Source organism: Tympanuchus pallidicinctus, unplaced genomic scaffold (assembly GCF_026119805.1).
Source record: "Tympanuchus pallidicinctus isolate F22 unplaced genomic scaffold, pur_lepc_1.0 scaffold8, whole genome shotgun sequence".
NCBI classification, from domain to species: domain Eukaryota; kingdom Metazoa; phylum Chordata; class Aves; order Galliformes; family Phasianidae; genus Tympanuchus; species Tympanuchus pallidicinctus.
This window is the reverse complement of record NW_026294802.1, coordinates 54,103,254-54,128,912: the sequence shown is the minus strand read 5'-3', so window position 1 is coordinate 54,128,912 and position 25,659 is coordinate 54,103,254. Positions and strand designations below refer to the sequence as shown.

The 25,659-nt window shown below is 44.8% G+C and overlaps 1 protein-coding gene across 3 annotated transcripts; it reads right to left on the bottom strand.

Moving 5' to 3' along the window:
- Positions 1 to 400: 400 nt before the first annotated feature.
- Positions 401 to 25,333, bottom strand: GSN (gelsolin). Of its 3 annotated transcripts, XM_052668014.1 has the most exons (18): positions 24,924 to 25,333; positions 24,456 to 24,512; positions 11,102 to 11,303; positions 10,036 to 10,190; positions 8,880 to 9,041; positions 8,502 to 8,651; positions 8,150 to 8,239; positions 7,122 to 7,254; positions 6,589 to 6,677; positions 6,120 to 6,335; positions 5,168 to 5,301; positions 4,313 to 4,403; positions 3,747 to 3,917; positions 2,764 to 2,938; positions 2,362 to 2,486; positions 1,892 to 1,969; positions 1,317 to 1,377; positions 401 to 878 (listed from the first exon to the last, which is right to left on the bottom strand). In XM_052668014.1, the coding sequence occupies exons 2-18, from the start codon at positions 24,486 to 24,488 to the stop codon at positions 709 to 711; spliced, it is 2,235 nt and encodes a 744-aa protein (XP_052523974.1). In that variant the 5' UTR covers positions 24,489 to 24,512; positions 24,924 to 25,333; the 3' UTR covers positions 401 to 708. The 3 variants fall into 3 exon arrangements, with proteins under 3 accessions (XP_052523974.1, XP_052523972.1, XP_052523971.1); XM_052668012.1 differs by lacking the exon at positions 24,456 to 24,512 and having other exon boundaries at positions 24,924 to 25,009; XM_052668011.1 differs by lacking the exons at positions 24,456 to 24,512; positions 24,924 to 25,333 and adding an exon at positions 12,542 to 12,775.
- Between the last annotated feature and the right edge of the window lie 326 nt (positions 25,334 to 25,659).

The following is a 25,659-nucleotide window of genomic DNA, read 5'->3' as shown; positions in this document are numbered from 1 at the left end:
ACACAAGCAGAGCTAAGCTTTTGTTGGGGTGTAAACATGATTAACGAGGAAGTACTAATTAGCATCACTGTGTGCACACAGTTGCAGTAGGAAACAAAGCTATGGCACAGCTTGCCATTAATCCTTGGGGAAGATGAGTGCATCTGTAACTGCTGCTATGTACTGGTCACCCCTATGAATTCTTGTTAAAATCAGCAATGCTTCCTCCTCTGATCCTGAGTTAAAAACACTATTTACTATTGCTTGACTTTCTAAAAGAGAATACAGTGAATTTACCAGAGTATTAAACAGAGAGCTTATGCTAGCAGCTCTATGGAGAGGAAAACAAAACATCCCAAGCCACCACAAAATCCTTTCTGTAAACATTTAACGCTCTCACAAAAGAACAGCACAGAGAAGGTTTCGTTTTCTTAAGGTGTGTATTTGTTTCAAGTAAGTTCAAAGGTGGGATCTACAGGTTCTGTTTAACGTTTTCATCTTAGTAACAAAGCTCACCCATTCTTCTCCTATTCCAAACAAGCTTTACCACATTAAATACAATCAAAGCAAGGAGTAGAGCAGTATTGTGATTGGTTTTGGTACTTATTGCACAGCTAATTGGCTATTAACATCATTGCCATGCTAGCATCCATCCAGCAGGAGGAAGCAGCTCTTGAAGGCACTGAAGGAACTAAACTTGCTCTATTAAAAAGAGGAAAAACCTGTTACTTAGACATCCACATCTGCCATTGCTCTCTGCAGAGGATCGACAGACCAGTAGTCATCATCCCAGCCCAGGAACCAGCCAGAGAAGGTTGGAGGCTCCAGGCCTTGCTTAACGAGTGTGACTGGAGTTCTCTTATCACGGCTGGCTGGATCAGTTTCAATGTATCGTTTAGCTGTAAAGGCACAAGTAGAAGAAAATCTCATAAGGTACAAATCTTAGGGAGCAGCAGATGGATGCCAGAGATACAATTTCAGATTTTTCATTAAAACAAATAAGCTTTTACTCTGTGGTTTTATCTAGACCTGTTAGAAGACTGGCATTTTTAGGTAGAAAACACACATTAGGGTTATAAAATGCTCCAATATAAGGACAGTCTGTACTCCCCACAAAGGGATACTTTTCTACTGTTAGGGCCTGAGCACAGTGTCTAAACACCAGACCTTTCTTTGGAATCCTTTGGGAGCCTCTCTTCTCAATCTGTGTGATCATTTTGATCACAACATTGAATGTTATGATTAAGATACATTCGCCAGTATATTAAATTGTCTGACTTAGAATCAGATGGTGGGAAAATAAGAAACATTTATTTCAGAAGGAAAAATGTCATTACCAGATTTCAAAGCCTCAGTCTTTTCTTCCTCCTGGGCATCTTTTCCAATCCATACAAACACCTATAGATTAAAAAAAATAAATCACATGAATTGTTTCAGCAACAGCTAACGTGCCTATGAAAGAGAAGATAAGGACTGAACTGAGTACAACACTGAACAGAAACATATTCCTCCTGGTGTGCCTGGATCACTGACCCACCTGAATAAAGTTTCTGGCAGATGACAGGAAGCATTTGGCTGCAGTTTATCTGCTGTAAATTCTAATTACGAGAACAAGCTGTACACGAGCTTAACAACAGAAAAAAATAACTGATGTTTGAACATCTTTACATAAAACAGACACAGAATTCATCTCTAAGTTCACTTTTGGCTGAGTCATGCACAGCAACTAGCACAGGTTCTGGGCGTAAGTTCTCTTCAGTGTCACAGGTGAGGTGTTTTGTTCTCAGGCTTCAAAGCAAAAACACTCTACAATTTTAATAATTCTGCCAGTGATTTTAATTTGGATCTCTCAATCTAGAGCCACATGGTGTATATTCTTTGCTTCTCTCCTTAGCAGGTGAACATGACATACCTGATCCCATGTGTCAAGGATCATAACATCATCTGTAGCAAGGTCATCCTGAGTCAGGTCTCCAGGGACTTCTTCAATCTGAAAAACATAAAATCAAAATATGACGACATTCTGCAAGCGTCACTTTACCTTAATGAGGGAAATGCAGTTCACCAGGGCTCGTTTCACCTCTTGTCAGCCCTTTCATTCATGCACAAGGCTTCTATGGCTCCCTCTTGCAGCTTGAAAGATTCATGAGTTAAAATCTTAGGAATCGGAATGCTGGTTGCTATAGGAAGTTGCTATAGAGGTAGCTGCTGTCTCTGCAGAAAAAGATAACTGGTGCTAATACTTTCCCCTCTGGAGGCAGCGCCACAAAGGAAAATTGGGTGTAACAGCTCATTAGTTGACTCAGGGCATACTCAGACTAAATTTCTCTCAGCTTTGTCAGGTGAATGCTGAATTAATTGACAATCTTTCCAGACACTCACAGTGAAGCGTCCACTCTTGTTGGAGCACGCAAAAAGACGAGGGGGGTGAGCATCCATCTTCTTGTCCTTCAGCCGAGGAGAGGTACGGTACGGAGCTTTCCCACCCAAGGCCGTCCAGAAGTTATCTGATAAAGAAATAGACACGCTGTTGCCCCAGCTATTGCTGGAAAGCAGTATGGTTGGGTAGGACTTTAAGCATTCTTCTCTCTAAGTCAGAAAGTTCTAGAGGTCTACAAGTGCGGGTGTGCTGTTAAACATTATGAAGACACTAGGTTGGAGAAGCCTCCTCTGTCACATTGACATTTCCTTTCTCTGAGAGACAAAAAGAAAATATCCAGGAAATAATTATTGAGAAAGTGCAGCTACACAGAAATGACATCAGACTTCATGTATGTCCCTCACCTGGCTCTCTACCCTCAGAAACCTGTACTGGACGAGCTCCCAGAACCTTCAGCAGCTCTTGTGCTCCTGACAGCTCTGCACTGTTGGAGCCACGGCCAACCCAGAGGTAAGCAGCAGAGGGAGTTTTCAGGACAAAAGCATCATTGGAGTTCAGCTGACTGGCAGCAGGATCCAGCTGAAAAAAAGAGAAAGTTGCACATGTGAGGTGCAATCATCCTCTATGTAGAGCCTGTAATTTCAAAATAAAAGTTAGTATCTATTCTTAAACAAACTTCAAACAAGATATTCCTTGTAAGCATGTAGGGTTACAGTATATGTTGTATATTTGCCTATGTCTGGGTAATGAGTGAGGCTTAGCCGTACAAGAAGAGTAAACAAACGTGTGTTTCTGAATACAACCTACAAATAAGCACAACTTTCTGCTCAGATGCTTGGGGCTGTCATTTTGCCAGTCTTTATGGTTCTGTCAGGAGATATAAGAACTTGCTGAGGAAACCATCAGAGCACCATCCTGCTGCTGCTGACTCATTAGCATAATGTTTATTTGTATGTGTGTATTTTCTTTCAAATAGAAACGGCTCTCAGCCTGTATGCTGGCACAGGCTCTATTTTTATTCAGAGTCTTCAGCACTTGCAGTCTTCCACTGGTAGGAGTGTGGTCACACAAGCTTAGAACAAGTCACAGTATCCAGCACCAAACAGTATTTGGCAACCATTGTTTTATGCAGGGTGTAACATCTACTGCGGACTTAAGACAGAATGGTTTAACCTGTTTGAGATTATATTTATAAACCAAAATGAACATAATGATTATCACCACTTATTCACCAGAAAAGAGACATCTTTAAACAGTTCCTGCAGGTTTAAAAGTTTGTTACAGTTTACATCAGAAAGCTCAATCTGGCCTTCATTCTTCTCGAAGAGGTTGCGTCCCCACTGCAGTTCATGTGCCCCACACAGCAGCTGGCTCTCTCTCCACATACCTCTACAGCTCTGGTAGCTCCCGAGGTGCTGGACCGGACCTGGAACAGCCGTGTTTGTGCCGGTGTGGTCTGGCCTCCTTCCCGAGATGTTCCACCCTTGTAAACAATCAAAGGCTTCCCGCCAAACATGCTCATCAGATGAGGTGGCTCTTTTCCTTGCACTACTCGTTTCTAGAGAAAAAGATAACCTGCTGTCAGTTTTAAGGCACTGATGAAGAGAAGCGTAAGGTATGTTGGAAATGGATTTGGCTGCCATTTTCTGGCTGGAATCTTCTTACAGAACTCAGAGTTTGCAGTCTTCACCAATCCAGCAGCAAAAAATGTAATTAAATATACACAGGGCGTTTTCTGCTTTTCCGAGCAAATTCTGCTGGCTGCCAACATGTTGCATTAATTTGTATGAAATACAGGTTGTTAATTTCTGAGAATTATTAACACTAGAAAGCAAATGGCTCACTGCCACTTGCAAGGTATGAGAAAACCAATTATATCCTATTTATTTTCAGTCCGTTTTTGTGTTGGCTTTTTTTTTTTAATTTGTTTTTGTTTGTTGGTTGTTTTTTCACCTGCACAGGGCTGCCTCCCAGCTCCTCATCCAGTTGCACTGTGAGGAATGCCGAAGTCGCAATTTCATCTTGAGTAGAATGAGCACCCTGCCTGAAAGAGAAGGCAAAATTTGAGTTCCATTTTTAGCCTGCTCCCCAACATGCACCTTACAGAGATCAAGATGTAAGAAAAATGTCAAAGCACTTCATTCAGCATGAAAAAGAAGTTCACTGTCTTAGATTGTAAGACTGATTGATTTCAGAGGGAAATATGGATGTTTTCTAGATAATAAGCAGACATTCTTTAGTATCTCCATGCCTATCTCCAAAGATCCTTTCAGCAGCCATCTTAAAAACATGCCTGTTCACATGGCTAGCATGAACTATATGTGCAGTACTTATACAGACTGCACTCCTTTTGGTTTTAGTTACACAGCTTGCCTGTGCCCTCTCTGCTTGCTGAGGAGCAAGAACATGACTGGGAGACCATTAAAAAGCTCCTCCTTAAAGGCATGGCCTGGGAAATGTAACAGTCCCAATCCACCAGTCAAAGTGTCAAAGTAAGAAAAGTTAGTTACAGTGGTCTCAGATGTAGAAACTGCAAGAAGTCCAGAGCTTGATCCAAAGGATTAAGTACTGCTAGAAATGCAAACAAACAAACAAGCAAGCAAGCATCTTTTTTCATTTGTTTGCTATCACAGTAATTCCTTCCATTCAAACTTCAAAACTTTCCAGACCTCTAGTAATGCTCTGGGAGGGAATACTATCATAGGTGAAATCATATTCCCTGAGGATCCTCCATAAATGGGAACCAGCAGTGACCCATTCTCAAAGAAGTAGACTTCACAGCTTCTACAAAGGCCCAGTCTTTCTCACCAAGTGTAAATGATCTGCCCCTGCTTTCCAGCATGCTGGTAGTCGTACAAGATAATATAGCTATCCCCTCCATAGAACTGGCCGTATGTCGCAGGATTCACTGGCACTTTCTCTGAGCCTTCTATTCTCCAAATCTAGAAAAGAGCACAAAGGGAGAGGACCAGAAATTTTCTTAGTGAAATACAAGTAAGCAGATGTTCCTCAGCAGAGACGGAGCTGTTTTCTTCATCCAGCTTCCCAAAACTCGCAGTCCTGCAGCCCCACCTGCTGGGGAAAGCCATTAAAAGTCTGCCATTCCCATCCACCACAGATTTCCACAGCCTGCAGCCAGGCCTGGAAGCAAGGAACGTTCAGTTTATCCAATTGTGAACTCCCAGTCTTGATCAGGCCTTCCGAATGGTGAGAAACACAGGAGGAATGTCAGACTACCAGCACTGCCAGCACTGATGCCCATTTTGTACATGACATGATGATTTTGATTTCTCTCAGTTATGAAGAACAGAGATTTTAGTTTACTGGAGATTCTGGAAAAGTACAAGGCTGGCTGGGACTCTTGGCTCAGCTCTTTCAAGCCCACCTTGACCATTGCTTCTATGCACAAACACAAACATCCAGATGTGTCAGATAGGTGTTCTGGGACAACCGTTCATGACATGCATGATGGCAAGAGCTAGAATAATAGGACAAGGAGGAATGAGAAAGAAGTCTGGGTCAATGGTGTTGGGTGAAGCATTGACCCCAGGGCAATCTGGGAGTGAAAACAACAGCTCATCTACACCACGTGGTTGTAGGGCTCTCAAGACCTTCCTGGTATCTTACATGTTAAAGATTACCCCAGCATTTATGAAAGTGCAGTGTTGATGAGTCTCAAGCTCCATCTGTTCTTACAGCAAGGCATCAAGTAGTAAAGACAATTCTGGAAACTCTTCAAAAGGATTCTGACCCAGCTTACCTGTTTCTTGCCAGAGCCATCATCCTCCATGCCGTGCTGGGCAGCCATGGCCCTGGAGGTGTGTAGAGTGGCAGCATCAAAAGGTACTTTCTCGATTTTGGCAACATGACCAGAAATGTAAGCCTCTCCCAGTCCTTCTGTCTGGTCCTTGTCCCTCCAGTTCTTGAAGAATTGCTTAAACAAGGGTGTTTCACCACTCTCAGGGAGGACTTGGACCTGAAACAGAAGAGCCAGTTACATGCTAGTTACATGTTCCATGCTAGTTGAAAAGCAGTAAATGCCATTTTAAGGACAGTGGCCATTTTAGCCTTGGAGATAGACTGCAGGGTCTCTCTGCTGAAGAGCATGTCCACCCAAACAGCAGCTACCTGAAAGACTGATACACTTCACGTGAGCTGTGCTCTGGAGTCAGTGCCTATGTGGTAGAGAACTATTCACAGTGGCATCTGGGTGGGCTGCACATCCTTACCTGGGTATGTTTCGGATAACCCATCTTATCAATGAAATCAGTAGCTGTTTTCAGGGCTGCCTTTCTCTCATCAGAATTGGCACTCCTGCCTTTAATGAAAAGAGACAGGAAAGATAGCAACTTTTAACAAGTTTTATCTACCCAGAGAAAAACGGCCCATAGCAATTCAACCTTTTGCAACAGCTGAAGGGCACAGAATTCCAGCTAGAAGATGGTGCTGAGTACTAAATGAAATTTTTATTTCTTTTGTGCTTTTCTAGGATGATTGAGAGAACAATTTCCTTTTTGCTTACGATGTTAATTCATTTTTTCTTTCTGGTTCCCAGAAACCTTCATTTAACCAAAACCCAGTATCTCAGCACCTGCCATTTTGCTTTCCCAGGATTGTTAATGCTATCTGATAGCATTATCTAATGCCCTGAAAAGCACCACCTCCATCAAGTGAACACTCTCCTACCTGGCTCAAAAGAAACAGGAATCAGGATGAAAATCCTATGCATACATAACCAGCTTCACCTGCATCTCTACAGTACCTTTCCAAACAAAGATCTTTCCATCTGTGCCATGGTCCAGAATGAAGCAGTCTTCTGTGTTCAGTGCTGCCTGGGAGAAGGGGTTCTCATCTGCCACAAGGGAAACTGCCATGTTCCCAGCCCCATTCGAGACCTGTGGTAACAGTGCAGAGATTAGATAAGGCACTGTCTGTTTGCCTTCAGCTTCATGGCAGTAATCCAAAACTCATGGAGTGGAAGGGAAATCAACCTGAATGCAATGGCTGCTTCAGGCACTATTATCATTCAAACACGGAACCTCTGACACAGCAATGGTAGGACAGAATCTAGCACTTAATCGGAAGATTTCAGATATGTCTAACAAAGCAGAAATCACTAGAATCAAAGACTAGTCCAAACTGCTAAACGTACTGGATGCAAAAGCAGCCATCAAAATTCTTCTAAAGCAAAATAACTGCATCTCAGAACTGAATTGGGCTGTCTTGGTAACTGTGAGTAGGCCTCCGTGTGTTGAGAGTGTTTAAAGGTCTGAGTCCTCGTACCTCCTAATAACGAAAGGTCTACATTACAAACCATCTGGGCAGATATTCACCAAGTCATTAGTGGAGACAACTGCAGAGAAGAATTCCTCCCAGACAGTCTTGAACAGTCTTCTGCACTCATACTAACTGATGGTAAGCATTACCTTCCAAATCATTACTTCATCATGCTCACTGCATACTGGAAGAGATAAAGCCAGTTTCTAGTCCATTCTTCTCATGTTTTTAACAGCGTTCTCCCCACTCATTTCACACTCTGCCTTTCTCTCATAAATTCCTGAAAAGCTCCAGCTGAATCCCCACTGCTGACTCTGGTCTCTGATAAAGACAGTAAAAAGCACGTGGGTATGCAGTGTAAGCAACCGAGGTTCATATGCTTAAATTTAAAAAGGTTCCTAAAAGACTCTGAGTCAGATCAGATCAGCTCTTCTACGCTATTCCAGCTCCATCTAATTGTGGAAAGATTACTTCACTCTCTACAATCGTGAGGGTCCATCTGTTTCTTGTTACCTTGTAGAGCTTAGCGAGCTTTCTATTGGCTGTATCAGTTTTAGTATCATCCGAAGCTCCTTGTGGCAAACTGGGCTTTGGTCCTAGGACCTGAGAGAGAGAGAGGAAAGAAAATATTACTAGCCAATCCAAAAAAATCTCTGTTCGCAGATGCTCCAGCCACAAGGAACAAGGAGAAGAAACTTCTAGATCAAAATCAGCAAAAATATCTGCTGTCCCAACAGTGAGTGTTTCTACCGCTGGCACTTCCTGTGTACACACAAACAGAACTGAGCCTACCTATCCATTGCATCTGTTCTTTCACATACTGCCCTTCCCATTCCAGCATAGAGAAACGGATGAAGTGAACAACCTGAAGCATTTCCTCCCGCTCTGCTCCTTCCTCTGAAACAAAGACTTTGGCGCGACCGTTCCTCTCGTTGTCCCGAATCCCCTTGGCTAGCACGGTGGCCTTCAGACGCTCCTGACGGTTGCTGTTGGAGCCACACCACTGGTAGATGTTCTGGGGAGAAAGAGAAGTTACGCAGCTGCCATTTGTCAGACCCTAACATGACGTTTTCTGGAGCAGCATGTCCAGGACTGAAAGATGTTACAGAATCAGCTACGTGATGTTTCAGAATGCTGAACACCTGAGATAAGTGAACACAGCATGAAGGAAAAAAATAAATTAATTAATCAGAATTTTCCTGCCTCCGAAAGTCTGATAACTCATCTTTCATGCGGTACTTACACTGCCAAGGTCAAGGATGAAACAATCCCCCGTGTTGAAGCTCTCCCAGGTCACAGGGACCTCTGTTGCTCGGACTGTTCTCCTGCCCTTGACCTGGAGAAGCCTCTGCACAGTTACTTCATTGGGAACCACATGCCTGAAGCCAGAAGCCACGCCACCAGCCTAAGACAAAAATTAAAAGGGAAGAAAAAAATACATTGATTTGCTATACACGAGAAGTTTTTATTTGTCCCAGGACAGAGGGTCATCAGAAAGTTGCAGAGGGAGCTAATATGTGCAGGCTGGACTTCTGTATGTCCATCTATCCAGCGATGCATCCCAGCTATCCATTCCTCTGTTGTCTGTGGGACACTGCTAGAAACATGAGATCAGCTGACATTCTCAGGGGATTTTGGTTGGTGGAGTGAAGGGTGTATTTCCATGTATATTGCACTTCCTGCCTACCAAAAATTATCCCAGCCCTAGGATTCCCTACCCCTACAATGTATTGTCCAAAAAAGTACTACCAAATTTGAATGAATAGAAAATAGTAACAAATGAGCAGGAAATAAGCAAAACAGAAAGATTAAGAGAGTTGAACACAAGGAAATACAAGTACTTGGCAAGCATTTGACCTGATATCCCTTTCCTTCTACTACCATAGTCCTGACTAAGGATAGCAATTCTAGACTGTATGTTTCTACTTCTATTACAAGAAAATACAGTACTACTATTCATCTGCTTTCCCCCAACATTATGGATGGTAAGGAGTTGGACTGAGCACAGAAAAAGAGACAGGCAAGGCCAACCTCAGTTAAGTAACTGGGAGAAATTAAGCCTACTGTGTAGGCGTTTCCCATTCACTTGGATTGCTCTTAAACTCATTCCAGACATCTTGAGACTGTTTTTTTCCCTCTGTCTTCCAAAGAAAAACAAAATCCCAATCCCTGAAATTTCCTGGGGCTTTCCTTGTGCATTATTAATTGAGCCAAAGCTCTCCCACTGGGATCTGCTGTTCTCCACCCTGTCAGTTCCACCTCATTGAAAACATCTGGTTGAGAATGCTTTTTAAACAACTGGCAAAAGGGCAACTCTTATTTTTCTGAGAAGTGGGCAGGACTTCATTTCTTGCAGATTTGATTCAGACTGGCAGGATCAAGATCCAGCCATAACCTACCTTGTACTTGATGCCAGACTTGAAATACCCCAGGAATGTTGAGGATTCATGGCCTTGCACTTCACGGTGCTGAACAGCCTTCCCCTGAAGGTAGTCATCCATCTGAACAGTGAATATGGCAGCTGCCCCTCGCTCATCTTGAGAGCTTTCATCTCCTAAGAAATGAAAAGGCAAAAATGCGGAGAGAATGCAAGGCTTCTGCCTCAGCATAAGCACAAGGGAGAAAGGAAATTCCTGGAAGTTCAGCTTCCACATGGATCTGCAGAGTAGCAGTTTGCAATATTTTCTAATAATGACCCTGCACAGCATAAGAAAAAGTTATTTTTCTGTAAGGGTTACAATACCACCATAACTGCTGCAGCCCCACTGCTTCACAGCTGTGGCTTTGCTGAGCATCATACATTTTCCCTTTGCTATTTCACCCTGCCCTGGAAGGAAGCTTCTCATGGACCAAATTCACAAGCAGATGAATCTGCAGGAAGACATCATCAGCTCATTAAGGCTGTAGAGACTAGCAGGGCACCAGTTCCTCAGCAGTTTGCCTCTCAGAATCTCTTTAGTGTAGAAAAGCTATTGACAGATGACAAACAGGGCAAACCACCATCCTACACAGATTTAACTATGATATTGCCAGTGAGTTTTATAGAATGTGGAGAAAGCCTTGCCATGTCACTCAGTGATGTTTATTGCAGAAGGCCAGTTTGGAGGTCTGAACTGACCTCTATCCCTTGAAATAGAAAAGATTTCAGCAGACTCCTTCATCTGAGTTCCTGTCTTTTCTGTGGGCCTGACAACTTACTCTGGAGAACCAGGAATCACATCACCTCGATCAGAAAAGCCATTATTTTGATACCACAGTTCTATTTCCAGGTACAGAGGTGGCTGTACTCTCTATTGCAGAAACTATTCCAAATACTTAAGGCGAGTAGCAATATCTGCACCAAAACTGCATTCCCAGGATGCCCAAAGTTCTGTTCCTTATTTCCTTGGGTAACACTCACTGGAGAGTGTCAGAGTAGCGAGGGGAACAGAATTCACTTCAGCAGGGGCACTCCCACAGCCTTACCTAACCAGAAGTGCAAGTCGTACTGGAGGTTCCCACTGCGCTGTTTGATGGTGTTCAGCACCAGATAAGAATCTCCTGTGAAGAAGTCGCCGTACAGATTTTTTGGCACTGGTACCAAATCAAATTTCTCAATCCTCCAAATCTGAAGGCCAGGCTCCTTCCCAGCCTTCGAAAACTCAGCGTGCTCCACCATGCTGACAGGCTACGGGCAGGACAGAGGATGTTATTCAATCCACACAGTACAAGGAAACCCTTGTTTAAATGACTTTGCTTCTGATCTCTTAGCTATTGTCCCAAGCAACAAGCGGAGTTTCCTTTCTTTTCTCCTGCATTGAATTTTGAGAATAAATAAACGAAATCTGTCTCAATTGATGATTGTTACTTCTACATTCCAAACAACTCTACTCCATGCCTCATCCCTTTGCAGGCTCTCTTTTGTCTAGCGTTGTTTTGGGGTTCTTTTTTTCCCTAATTTCTTGATTTTACTTTACGTATTTTCCAAGCAATTTATAGCTTATCAATATGACGCAGAAGTGAAATACAAGTTTCCTTGCTAATTATTGCAGGAAATGGACATATCACTTTTAACTATATGTTGTACAGCTTGCACAATTACTAATCATTATTTACATATTGTGTATTATCCAGATATTATTATCATTGTTGTGTAATCTGACCCAGCTCTCACTGGAAAATATTGTGAATATCAAAGAGATAATTAAAAAGTTCCTTATATTCTTAAATTCTCCTACTGATAATCAAGAGACATTACTTCAGTATTTCTGTGCCACTGCTCTATTTTAGGAATTAAAGTGCTATCCATAAAATCCTGTCCTAGGGATGTTGCAATTCTGCTTTAACACATGTACTGTCACACAAATGCAGTCTATTTACAACATACAATCCATTATTTTACAAAAACATAATGAACAGTTTCATTTAGCTACACATGAAAATAATTCACTTTGGTAACACTGAAAGTAAACAGAACATTTTTGTAGTATTGGCAAAAGACGTTTGTCTGTATATTATAGCATGCCTGTAAGTGATAGCAGACAACAGGAAAGAAAAAATTAAAATGTTATATTAGAAGCATCCAATAAATCGGTAAAGAAAAGAGTTCACAGCAGCTGATGGACAGGAGTATGAGTACGACACAGGAGTCACCTGCTCAGCTTCCAAGGCAGAAACAAAGAATGTTACAAACTGGAGAGCAAAACTGCAGGTTACCAAAGTGATTCCTAAGCTGATATCAAACAGATAAAGATGGAAAACAGTGAGTTTTGACTGCTCTGATTGCAGTCAACCAGACTTCATTCCTCCCCAAATCCCACTATAAAATTGCACAAACTCCTTACGAAGTTAGAAAACAGGGTGACTCTTACAAGTAATTGAAGAGTAAAAGTTTGCCCATGTTTAATTGTGGTGCTGGTCACTTACCACAGCTGAAAGCACCACAGCTGCTGTAACAACATAGCCAAGCCCTGCAACAGACATGGAGCTCACACAGTTCAGCTTCAGAGCCATTGTGCAAAAAACGGTAAGAAAAATATAACCAAAGCCCTGTTTTCCCATTTCTAACAGCAGATGGGCTTCTCCCTCCTCCTGCAGAAGCTGCAGGGAGTCCCAGCTCCCTCCTTCTCCTCCCGCCGATATCGAAGAGCGCTGCAGCAGGCATCTTTTATCAGGGACAAACACGCCCACCCCCTCAGCAATGCAGGGGCGGAACTTGTTTGTGCACACACTCCTCAGGGAGCCTCAGACTCCTACAGCCTCTTACAGATACTTCATCCCGGCCAGCAATAGCTCAAGACAATATGCTATCCATTACAAATGACAGAGCAAATGTGTTCAAAACAAGCCAAATATCCAGTCATAAGGCCAAGGGGATAGGAAGAAATTAAAAGACATCAACAACAAAGGCAATATTTTGTCTGCTGATGACTGCACCTAAATAGAAAGTTGATGAGACGCAGAGGAACGAACAGCAAACCTGCTCCAGATGGCAAGGGCTGCAGAGAAAGAGGTTTGGAAGATGTCAGAACAGAGGAGCACTAATGGTGCACATCCCAACAACCTGAGGATGGAGGGAATACACCTTCATCTCTCTGAACTTGTCAGAGGAGCAGGAAGCAAAATTCATCATGAGCCTCGCACCTGAATTCAATGTTGCACAAACCTCCATCAGAGTAACACAAGCCAGAGGAGTTTGAGATAGACAAGTGCACTTCAGCTCTAGTGTTAGCAAAAGGGCATTAGCGGGCTGGCAGGTGAGAGAGCAACACTAATTCAGTAATTCCACAACCAAATACCACCAAGGGTGTAGTAAGAGCCCTGTGACAGAAACACAGCAGCCATCAGTCCCATTCGGGCCAACGGAATCGCAACAGGCACGTTGATGGATCGCCATCACAGAGGCAGCCAAGAGCTCATCCTTCCATCAGCCCATCACACCTCCCAGGTGCCCGCAGCACACAGGCTGCACAGGAAGGCTCACACTCCACTTTCAGCCCAGGTGCAGAGCAGCCCCACACTCCTCCAGCTGGTGCAGCTGCTGCTGGAGGTGGAGCAGCCATGGCTGAGGTCCGGCACTGCCACACGCTGCCGGCGGCTGCAGACTGCTGCAGACATGCTGCATGTGTGCCACGCACATCCTGGGAGGTCAAACAGGTACACCAGGAGGAACATACCCAGTGCCTACGTGTGGTCATATTGCTGGTGATTTTAATGCACCCTGAGAAGAATTACTGACAGTGTTCATGCTTTCTCAAGTTTTCAGCAGGTGCTTCAACAGGAAGCCAAACGCTCCACCTGGCTGCATCCACAAGACTCCCGTATGGAAAGATCAGACCCCACAGTGCATGTGCCTTCTCCTCTCTCCATGAGGACTCTTTCTCTCTCTTCCTAGAACAGTTTCTCTCTTGTCCAAGCTAATGCATTTTGTTTTTAAATGTCAAGTTGGCAAGCACTGCTTTAGTTAATGCGCTTCTGAAAATTTCAGTGCAAGTTCTCAAACTGAAATAGATAATGAAAACAATGCCTTAATCCTGCTGACATTTCTGATTTCCATGAAGGAACTTCAGAGTGTCAAAGGGTCTGAATCTGGTGACAAAATTTTGGAAGCCTAACTGTGTCCTGGGACAGCTCTGATGCTCCGGGAAAACCAGCTGTGAATGGCTTCTGCAGCTGCAGCACACCCAAACCAGGACGACTGGATTGCACAACATTAGAAAGAGATGAGTCCCTTCCAAATGGAAAAATACTTTGGACTTTTTATTAATAAAAGTCTGTACAGTGAGACACTGCCAAACTTAACAGACGGAACGCAAAGAGACCTAGGATAATGTTCACTGCTAGCATCCCATTTCAGGGTAAGCTCAAATCCCCTAGACTTTTTTTTTTTTTTCAGGGCTGGGGGGAGAAGGGAGAAGGTGAGAAGTGGAAGGAAACAAACACCTAGATTTGGTCCATTAATTAACATGGCATTTTATTAAGTCCTGTCCCGAATCCAAGCTTGTGTTGTCAATTAGCTGCAGAGGAACGAGAGTGGTGGTAAATAAATTGTGTGTTGTAATAATCTTTGGTAAGGATTCATCTGAAGCATGTCAGAAAACAGTAAGTGCAACATTAACACGCGCCAGCAGCTGGTACAGCTTATTACTGCTGTGCTAATGTTGCATTGTTGAGTCAAGCCGCAGAAAGCTGTGCTCTGGATGTGTTATTGCTGGTAAATGCCAGATAAGGTTGCCAGGACCGTACCCAAAAGGATGTCTTGTTGGAGACACGGGAAAGAAAGCAAACCTCAGGCTGATGTTAATAAAACTGTCCAGCTTAGTCATAGAAAGTGCTGCTCAGGGTCAGCATCTTATGCAAAGAGAAGTTACTTAAGGAAAACAAGGAAAGGGCTTGAAATATGGGATTTCAGTGCAGATGGATCATCTAAATGACACTTGGCTGCACAGCAATAAAAACAAGAACTTAAGAAAAATCCAATGCTCTGAGCAAACTGGAACACAATTCATTATGGTGTCCAGATGTGCAGTTAACACAACCGTGCCAGGTCTGTCTGAGAATGCCTTATCACAGAGACTAGTATTTCTAGTATTTCTATATCACAGAGACAAATATTTCTACAGAAATAATTACAGAGATAGCATCCTGATTTACCGCACACAGCACATGGACTTGGTGTGTTGTGGAAGCTGAATTTGTGCAAAAGTCTGTGTGTATCTCACAGACCAGTGGCAGAATCTGGAGTCTGCTTCTTCAGTACAGTTATAAATGATTTTCCCAAGGCTGGGAAATACCTGTTTCAACAGAAAGGCCAAAAAAACAGGGAGACCGTCTTGTTTCTCTGCCCAGCAAACGTCCTGGTGTGCATCTTCTCCATTACAGCACTGTCAAGCTGTGCTTCCACCACCTCCACCTGGGACTCAGTATTCTTCTTTGCTTACTTCTATTTATAAGAGAATATTTTTTCCTGTGCCTCCCCTCCAAATACTCCCATTTATGTTCCTCACACTCATCCCTGTGGCTGTGCTCCCACTCCTCCGTCCCAGAGAGGCCCTGTGCTCCTGTAAGTTGTGCTATCAGCACTTGCACCATTTGTTTTCACTCTCCTCCGAGTTTGCTCCTGACAAGGAGCCCCATTCTGCCACGCTCAGACCCAGCCCAGCATTGCACAGAAAGGAACATCCTGTTTCACTGCAAGGCATACCTGTGAAGACAGACTCTAGAATCTCTTATTCCTTCCATCTCATCACATGGCAGTGCCAATTAGTGGGAACAATTAATGACTAGTCCATCCAAATCAAATCTACTGTCAGATCTTCATACCTACAGCCCTCTCAGCTATATAATGTTGCCTAAAATATCCTTCTGGGACACAGTATCATCCAGTCTCACAGAATCAAAAAGAGGAGACAACACTTCGTGAGCTCCAGCCTGATTCCTACTCAACCTCAAACATCCAGAGCAGCTTACCCGATCTGAAGGAATGCACACACTCAAACAAAACATTCTCTGACTTCCGGTATTGCCAGGGTATTTCAGACCACAAAATGTGCAAGGTAGTAATGGTAATGCTTCTTAAAGGGGATTTTTAAAGTAAAAATTTACTAAAGCAAGATTAAATGCACAGGAACGTGCTTAAGTACTTAGTAGGCAGCTCCTCTGCATGACAAAGCAAATACTGGCACGCAGGGCTTTCCTCACAAAGCTGCGTACTTCAATGTTTCTAAGGCAGTGAACAGCATGTAAATTTTTAAGCCATTCAGTGAAGCTCCTGGAGGCTTTTTTTTCCCAGTATTTTCACTGAATATGAGCAACTGCAAATACATATATACATAGATAGATGGAAAATTGCTGGTAGAACAGTGGGTGACAAAAGAAGTGCAAAGGTTTGTTTAAATAGCTTCAGCAGTACGTGCTGCAAAGGAAAGAGACATTCCAAGTATTTACATGAAGCAGAGACTCAGAGATCTAACTGCTATGTTATCAGCACCCTGCTTTAACAGAAATAGCACTCCTGAGGGTGTTTGGCTTTGTTTGTCCAGGGAGAACTCAGGCTTACCTTCAGAGCAAACACTCTTCCATAGCTCATTCTGCCAGTAACTTACAAGAGAAAAACACACACACACTTTCTTTCAGAGTAACTTTTTGTTTGTTTGAGCTACAGAGAAATTGCAGCCATTCCCACATGTATACCCAGCAACAGGAAAAGGACTTACCCACACAGGGCTGCTCAGGGAAGCTCAGCTGAGTTAAATGTGGGTCAGACCACCAAATGGTTGTTCTCATTTACAGCTGCACTCCTAGTTCACGATAGGTTCAGTTAATTTGTCTAAACGTGTTGTACAAACAAGGCCCACAAAGGAAGGTCTGCAGCCAACATAACATTGCACCACTGAGCATCTAAAACACCTGCTGCGTGATTCTGGAGCAATTTCTGCATTTTTAGATGGCAAAGGCACTATTTTTCATTTTGATGATAATACGGGGCACCAAAATAACTGCCAAGTACACTTCTAAAGTATGGGGAGAACAGTAAATCTGAGCAGAAGTCTGCAACCACACAGCAATCGTGCTTCAAAAATGGCTCTTGTGCCTCAATCTTCACTGGACGTTGGAGGCAAACAGTTGCATTTCCACCCAGGCAATCCTTTCTTTTCCTCTACTTAGTGGTCAACAGTTGCCCAGAGACAGATTGCTCCACAGAAATAACATGTCTCCTCAGGAACAGAAGGGCTCCCTTGTCTCTTTCTACACCACCCGTATCAGAGAGGTGAAGTAAATCACTGCGTTTCTGCTGCAACAAAAGAACAGAGGGTCCTGGCATTTTGTAAGGAGCAAAGTATTACTGGCATGATCAATCCCAACAGAATCCGCAGGTTGCAGGTTGTACGTGTGACAGAACACTGCCAGAGCAAGAGCTGCGTACTCCACAGTCTGAGATAATGTCACTGAACAGATCAAATATCAAATTATTATCTCAGGTTTAGCTGTTCCTACACTTTGAAGATAATCTACACTTCCCGACTACCCACACAACCATTTCTTTTCTCTGATCCTTTGCAAATCTGTAAAAACTCTGATGAATTTACAAAGATTGTCAGATTGAATATTACAGAAACATTCAAGTTCTGACAATAAGAAATTCAAGACACGGTGTTGCATTTAACAGAGAAGGGAAGACAGTTCAGCACGGTGTACTGATTATGGTACATATTGAACAAGAGAATACTTTTCTTTATTGCTTCTTGACAAAATAGTATATAATGTGACTAACTTTTCAGTAAGTCACTGAAAACAAATCTGACGGGACTTCAGCTTTGTTGCCAAGGTGACAGGCATTGCAAAATATCTAAAATGAGAGATGAGTTCAGTTTTCAGTCTCCTGACAGCCTTAAGGTCATATACAGATAGTACTAAGAACAACCCCTTTCATCCCACCTCCCAAAGAAGCTAGTAAACAAGGCTTCTGTGGGAATAGAAAAGATGGCATGGAAGAGCCTCCTCCTACTCTAACCATGGCAGATCCACAAACTATTTCAGTCCCCTATAGGAGAGGCAGCAGTACTCCTAGCAGTTACATCTGAACAGATGCAGCCATTCACACATCCTGAAAGGTCAAACTGGCATTGTTCCTTTAACAGCTTCCTCCTTCATTTAAAATACACATTGGATTCCAACAGGAATTCACATCAACAGTCCAGGACACAAAGTACAGCATTATCTGTACAACTGGCAAGTAGGTTTTTGCATTTAAAAGTTAAAATTCCTACTAAACCACTTTTGCAAACTAGAACACCCAGATGATTTGTGTATTGTTCCCTTTTTCCAGCTGTTTGTTTGCATTATGAGTCATGTCAGCTCTATTCTGGTCTCTCCACCTTTTGAATACGATCTGCTCAGAGAAAACAGGAGGTTCAGTCTCAGAGGCTGAAAACCTGGCGCACGGAAAAACACAAAAGCCTGAGTTTCTTCTCAGGTGCATGATAGAAATCAGGAGGAATATTACTTACATGGGAGAAACTCTTGGAGAATATACAGGTCTCCCATCTGATCGAAACACACCCAGAGAAAATCTGCTGATACAATCAACTGTTTAAAAGCCCTACCTTAGCATACGTGAGAGCTGAATCATGCACTTACACACACAGCAAAGATAAGTATGGATCTGTGGAAACTACCAGCAGCTCCCCTACAGTTTCAAACAAAAATGAATTGCGAATTGTAGTTGGACACAAATCACTGTTCAGTGCCCAAAACATGTCTGAAAGGAGCATTATATAATCCAAAAGACATAACCCAGTACATTAAAATATGGTTACAACTCCCTATCAAGTCCCATAGACAGATCTGGTGGTGACAGCCAAAGCACGCTCATGGAGGCAGTGAGGATGTGCTTGTGGTCAGCTGTGGGGAAATGACACAGATGTTGTCCCTCCAGCCACCACGTCCTGGCTGCGCGGAGGGGAAATGAGCTGCAACTTGATGCAAACCGTTCTCCCCGTGTGAGCTAGCCAGTGCATTCCTCAGTAGCACAAAAGTCTGCTCAATTCATTATCATTAACCCAAGGAAGCACAGACTAATACATTATTACTGGAGAAGATGGAATGGAAACCAGAAGAGACAACCTAAAAGGAGTCCAGAAGGGAAGCATGAAGTGCTCCATGTGAAGCTGCAGGCACGGGTGACTTAGGTGAGAGGGCTTACAACAAGCCACTGCTACACCTACAGCAAGGACAGGAGAAGACTGTGCAAATACTGGGGCTGAGTACAAAACAGTTGTGCTTAAAAAGAACACAGAGGAAACCCTGTCTGCCCCACAGATGCAGCATGGCTGAGCAGCCCACCCCAGGCCTGGCCTCATGGTGCTGCAGCAGAGCCTGGGGCACTGCACAGGAGCGCTGCGCAGATGGGCAGCATCCTGAGCTAGCAGCAGTTACCTCACCTCACAGACACATTCAAAATCAAAAAGCTTCTTCAAATTCAGGGGCATCGATCAGAACATCAGACGTGCCTGAGCCATATAGATGCTGCAGGTTAGTGGTGCCAGCCCTGGTGGACACAAGAGACAGAGTTACTGCTATGGCCAGGAGCTTCTGCAGCCCTGCACAAGCAGCCCAGCACTTCCCCACCATCCTCCTCCTCCTCTTGGGACATCCAAGACAGGGCCGTCCCATTGCAGAGGCAGCGGTTTTCCTCCCCAACATCCCTTTCCGAGTAAACCGACATAAGAGCTATTGCAGTTCCTCTGTCAGTTCTCTGAATACATGCAGATGTGGTCACACTGTCTGAAAGAGATAACTTCTCTCAAAGGCCTTTTTGTCCCAGTGCTGCCACAGCCCTTGTGAGCACCAGGCCGGCAGCCATGAGAAGGCAATGCTGCTGACAGCCATGTCAAAAACTCCCTTCTTCCTCATTGGAAAGTGTTGGTCTTCCTTTGGTGATTAACAGTGTTTTTAAATTTTCTTTTTAATGAGATTCAGGCTTTCATGGCTGAGGAACCACAAGTGCTCTCAAGGCAGGCAGCCTGGAAGTAGGGAAAGCCCTGATGGAGACAGCTCTCAGCACGGCAGCCCCATCCAACCCGAGAGATTCTGGGATGATTCATTTCCTCCAGTGTTTTAAAGGCACTGTTTTGAATTGTAGCTTTATTTTTACTGCATGTGGAAACATTCAGTAAATAACATATGTTTAAACTTTGTTTTTGGACAGCATCCCACTGCCTGACTTGTTTCTAGCACAGACACATGGCTGTTTCTCCCTCTCCCAGTTGTGCTGGGACACCAGCTGAGCGCAGTTCCAGATTCTTACTGGGAAATGGATAAGGGGCAAAAGAGAAGAAGAGGGAAAGGACCAAAACCACAGCCTGTAGTGAGAAAAGAACACTCTGAAATGGGTAAAAGTAAGAACACACAAAAAATCTAAGTCCAAACCAACTACTCCCTCTATCCAGTCACCATCATATCCCAAACTTTGATCAAAAAACCTTGGCAAATTGGTTTGAATATCCTGACTGAGAATGCAGTTACTATCTACACCTCAGTTCACCTCAAAGAGGGGAAAAAATAAACAGAAAAACTAAAATAATAATAATAATAAAATAATGATCCAAAGGGAAGTATGATGGAACCACACAGAGCACCACAGCAAATTACTGCAGCACCCGGTGGAGCAGCCCTGGTGCAGCCTGGCTGTCCCAGTCTGGTGTCTTTGTGTCACCTCATGCAGCTCTCCTGAGCCAAGCACTGACAGCACCCCAAGGAAAAGCTGCCACAGCTCTGTTCAGCTCCACAAGTGCCCAAGCTCTAACCTTGCAGATGCATCATCAGTGGATAATCAGGGATAAACCCTGCCACTCGTTCAAGCCCTTACTGTGACAGCCTCCTACTTCCTTTCCTGGTTTTTCTGCTCACGCTTTCCTTCACTGAGCAGCTGTGAAGAACTGGAAGCTGACAGCTATGAACACTGCCTATCTGAATCCACCTATGACAGGATGTATCAGAGCCATACCACCAAACCAGCTCTCTGCCAGCACCCCAGATACACATCCGGATCAGCAGACTGCATACGCTGAGTGTCTGCACGCTGATGGACTCGTGATGCTGCAAGAAAGCATCCACTGCTGTGATCGGGCAAGAACTGGCAGCACAGCCGTACCTGGAGGGTGTGGGCAGACTGGCACAGGTACAAAAAAGCCAATCACACAACACCCACCGCCAAAGAGGCATAAAAGGCACGATGAACCCACTTTGGCAATCAGGGTACTTTTGCTGTACAAACCAGCAGACTGCAGGATGCAATGTAAATATGGGAAATCTGCCAACATCCCGGACTTCTTGGGAAACAACCACACACACACCATGGATTCCAGACCTGTGTGCATGCAGTCTGCTCAGACACTTCTACCACCAGTTCACTTACTTCTGTTCTTACTGAAAGCCAAAATCATGGGAAGACAGTTCTTCAGCAACATAAACCTGCAAAGGTTTTGTAGTCTGCCTCATGGCTCAGCAGTATTGCAGTTACTCCTGTTTGGATATGGGGCTGGAGATAATGAGCTGTGACTTATTCCTGTGGTAACAGTGCTCTTCCTGGTAGATCCCCACAGTTGTTCCTACGAGACAGATTCTTGATAGACTGGGCTCTGAAGAAAATCCAACTCTGGAATTAATCTTGGGCATGAAAATGACAAAGGCAGTAATAATAATCATAAAAAAAGAAACTATGATTTTTTGCATTTGCATTAAGGCATTATTTCTATGTGGACAGTACAACTTAATTGCTATGTAGCAGTTTTAAAGGAAAAAAAAAAGTGCTTCTCTGCAGGCACAAAATTGAAATTATTGCTCAGGAAACAGAACTACAAAAAGATATGAGAAATTCACAGGGGATGGGATGACTATTGACTCCTAAACATGATCATCTGAATGCAACCTTCAGTTCTGAAAATCCCCGATCATGACAGTTCTCTGTGCCAAAAGCCACAATGATAGACCTAAGGAAATCTGTCATACAAACTCAGTTCTCTCCTTTGCCTAAACATCTGCTGCAAGCTCTTGTCACTGCTGAGACACCGACAAGCCGGTGAAACAACTGTGCTCCTGCCCCGAGGGCTGTATCACACTGCACTGCCTCCTCACATCGCCTCCCGCAGAAACATACTTTGCAGATGAACTGAACACGGCAGGCTCCGTAGCTGTGCACTACCCCCACCTAGGGAGATTGCCTGATACTGGCAAAACAGCTCCAGCATGCAGCCTGTAGCTGAGAACCCTGACATCACTTTTCCTTCTATGGAACAGAATTAATCATCCAGAGCATTTCTTTCAAATTCCTTTAGTCTTCTGAGCATCTGAAGTGATCAAATGATGATTAATTGATGAAACTGACAAAATGAGAACTTTAACTAATGCTGAGAAGCAGAATAAACTACATGACAGAGGTACAGAAAGTGATCAGGCAGAGACGTATTCTGAAATAGATTATTCATACAGCAATTCCTAAGTGCTGTGAAAGTGAACAGTAAACAAGAACAGCTGCTTCCCTCCATACAGTAGTTACTCATTGTGAGCAAGCTACTTCATATGTTTAACCATGTTCTGTTTAACTGCAATCAATCTGCAACTTCATCACTTCAGCTCATATTTAAAATAAAGATAAAAAAGAAGAAGAAAAACCAACCACTAAAATATTCCTTCTGTTAGGTTTTCAAAGCAGAAGGGGGAAATAGATGGTTTGTGGAGCTCCAGATTCCTATCCAACATCTTCTTTCACAAACATGAGTAATACATCAGTAGCAGTACTGAGTCTGGAATTAAGCTGCAAAGCTTGCATTCCTAAAGCAAGCTAAAAGCAGATACAAATCCTGAGCACCAAATAAGTCAGAGGGCTATTTTAAGAATGGTTTCATTCCCACCAGCACACTGTACAGCACCCAGCATACAAAAAGTTACTTTATGTGAACCTGGGGAAACATTGACTCAGCACAGGTCTTTGAAAACAGCTAATTGCTGCTCTGTGCGCCCTAGGAAGGCTCTTACCTTCTCTTCTCCCCTGAAGCAGCATCTCCCCACAGTGACACTGTTGGCAGCAATGCTAACTCAGGAGATTTGGCTGAGGCTGTATCACAAAAATACATACAGTATCCACAAAAACAGCCCAGTAATGGAACGAGCCAGGCTGCCAGCCCCTCAGCTGGAGCTCAGTAACGTTATCAGAACCATGAAACCAAACTGTGGAATGCTATCTCACATCCCTGCTTTGGTGATGAAAGGAGCAAATTCACAGACAGGTTGGATTTGTGCCTGTAAAATCAAAGTTGAAACTAACAGTAGCATTTTTGCTTTGTCACACTTCAGACATTCAAAAGTAGCCAAAGATTGTTTGCAGATTCAGTTTCCGTGTATTTTCCCTCTAGTATTAGGATTTCATCAAGCTGAAGAAAGCGTCCATTCTTCTGAGGGCAGGAGACATTCCTCCACCTACTGCATGTGCCCAGTTCTCAACAAAACACATCAGTATCTGAACTCTCAGGCAACCACTGGAAAATCCCCCCACGTATTTAAACACAGCATTTAAGAAGTCCACCATCCACGCACACCTACAAGGCGTAACTTCAATTCCCACCCTATTGTGTTGAATTTTAGTGCTCCACGCTGCTCCAGCAAGAAAGCTCTGTGGTGGGGCCCACTGATGGCATAGATAAATGAATACTGACTCCCAGGACTGGAGCATCAGTGCAGAGGACAGCATTCCCACTATCTGTGCTGGAGAAGAACAGCAAAGTACAATGCACAGAATGCAGGCACACCTTGCAGAATGGCACGGCGCAGCCAGCCCACAGAGCGGACATCAAGCAGTGCTGGGTTCTGCTTCTTCCTGCTATGGGTTAAAGTTGGAGCTCTCTGCACTGCGTAGTACGGAGTGTGGAATAAACTACCTCATGGACAAGATGAGGGAAACCGTCTGCAATAGCCAAGACCTGATCCTGAGTACTTGGATAACAATTCATTTGCTGGGCAGATGTTACACAGCACACTGCAGGGGAGCTGGGGAAACCTAGAGGATGAGAGGTACTTGAGAATCACGTTCTGCTCCAGTGCAGAAGTACCCTAAGCTGAGCCATGCCATAAATTCAGCAAAGGAAATGTTTTTTTCACTGAGAAATTTGCATCATGCAAAGTTGGTAGTGGAAAACTGAAAGAATTGCAATGATCAGTAAGAAAAAAAGGAGACTTAGGAGAAATTGATGCTAGAGTCATCCTTGTTAGCAAAGTCAAATTTTTTTCACATCCAAAAGCAAATAACATTCAAAGCAGTTTTATTCAATGAGGATCTACTTACTAATGAGGCCTCCTTGAAACAAGTCATCCCCATAACTTTTTTTTTTAAACACTTTTCCTAGGAAACATTTCAAATAACTTTAAGTATCTACATTCGTGGAATTTCTGTTCAAACACCCTTTCCCCGGGCACAGAAGCGCTCAACACAGGGCGCAGATGCTCAGCAGGCGGCCGGCGTTCCGCCCCGGGCTGCGCTAACGGCGTGCCGCTCTCAGGGCGCGGCGTAACACCGAGTCACACTCCGCGGAGCGGCGTTACATAGAGACACCGGCTCGGGAGCAGCCGTGCGACCCACGCCGAGCCTCGAACGGACGCGAACCACCGCCGCTCGCCCACGCCCCTCTCCACCTCCCCCCGGCAGCCCCAAGCTCGGAGCCGCCACCGCCCCCCCGGCCCCGCCGCCCCAGGAGCCGCCCCGCACCCCGGGCCGGAGGGTTCCGAGCCGTCCCCGCCGCGCTGCCGGCCCTACCTGCTGCTGGCGCTCGGGGCGGGAGGGACGCAGCTGCGGGGCGCGGCGCTGGGCACAGCCGGGCAGCCCCGGGGGCGGGCACAGAGCGCGCCCCGCCCCAGCCCGGCACCGCCCCGGCCATGGCCCGGTGGCACGGCTAGGCTCGGCTCGGCTCAGCCCTGCCCTGCGGCGGCGGGACCGGGACAAGCCCGAGAGCAGACGTGATTCCCCCCGCTCCCCATCCGCGCCCAGCCCAGCCCCTTGGCCACCATTTTGTTCCTCGCTTACCTCGCTCAGCTCGGCCTGCTGCAGCACGTCCGGGCCGTCCCCAGGCCGTGTGGCGGAGGGAAGGGCCGCTCCTTCGTTCCGTGTCACACGGCGAGCAGTTCCTCGTGTTCCAGCACGAGGCGAGGGCAGCACGGCTCTGAGGCGCGGTCACCAGCCAAGGAGGCCAGGCGCTCCCACGTCCCGCGCCGTGCGCCCCCGCAGGCCGGCCGCCCCGTGCCCCGCTCACACCCGCGGTAACAAGGCGCCATTGAGCCCGCCGAACAGCGCGGCCCTTCATCCCGGCCCCGCAGCGCCCGGCAGCACGGCAGCGGTGCTGGAAGGGTTCGTTCTGCACCGACAGCTGCTGGGAGACAATGGAGACAAGGCAAAGTGAGCGCAGCTACGTGAAGCTGCCTGCTGCTAGCTCCTGTCGTTGCTTTAGGCCCATGGGAAGCTCTGCATGGCGCTTGATTTGTGGAGGGTAACTGTG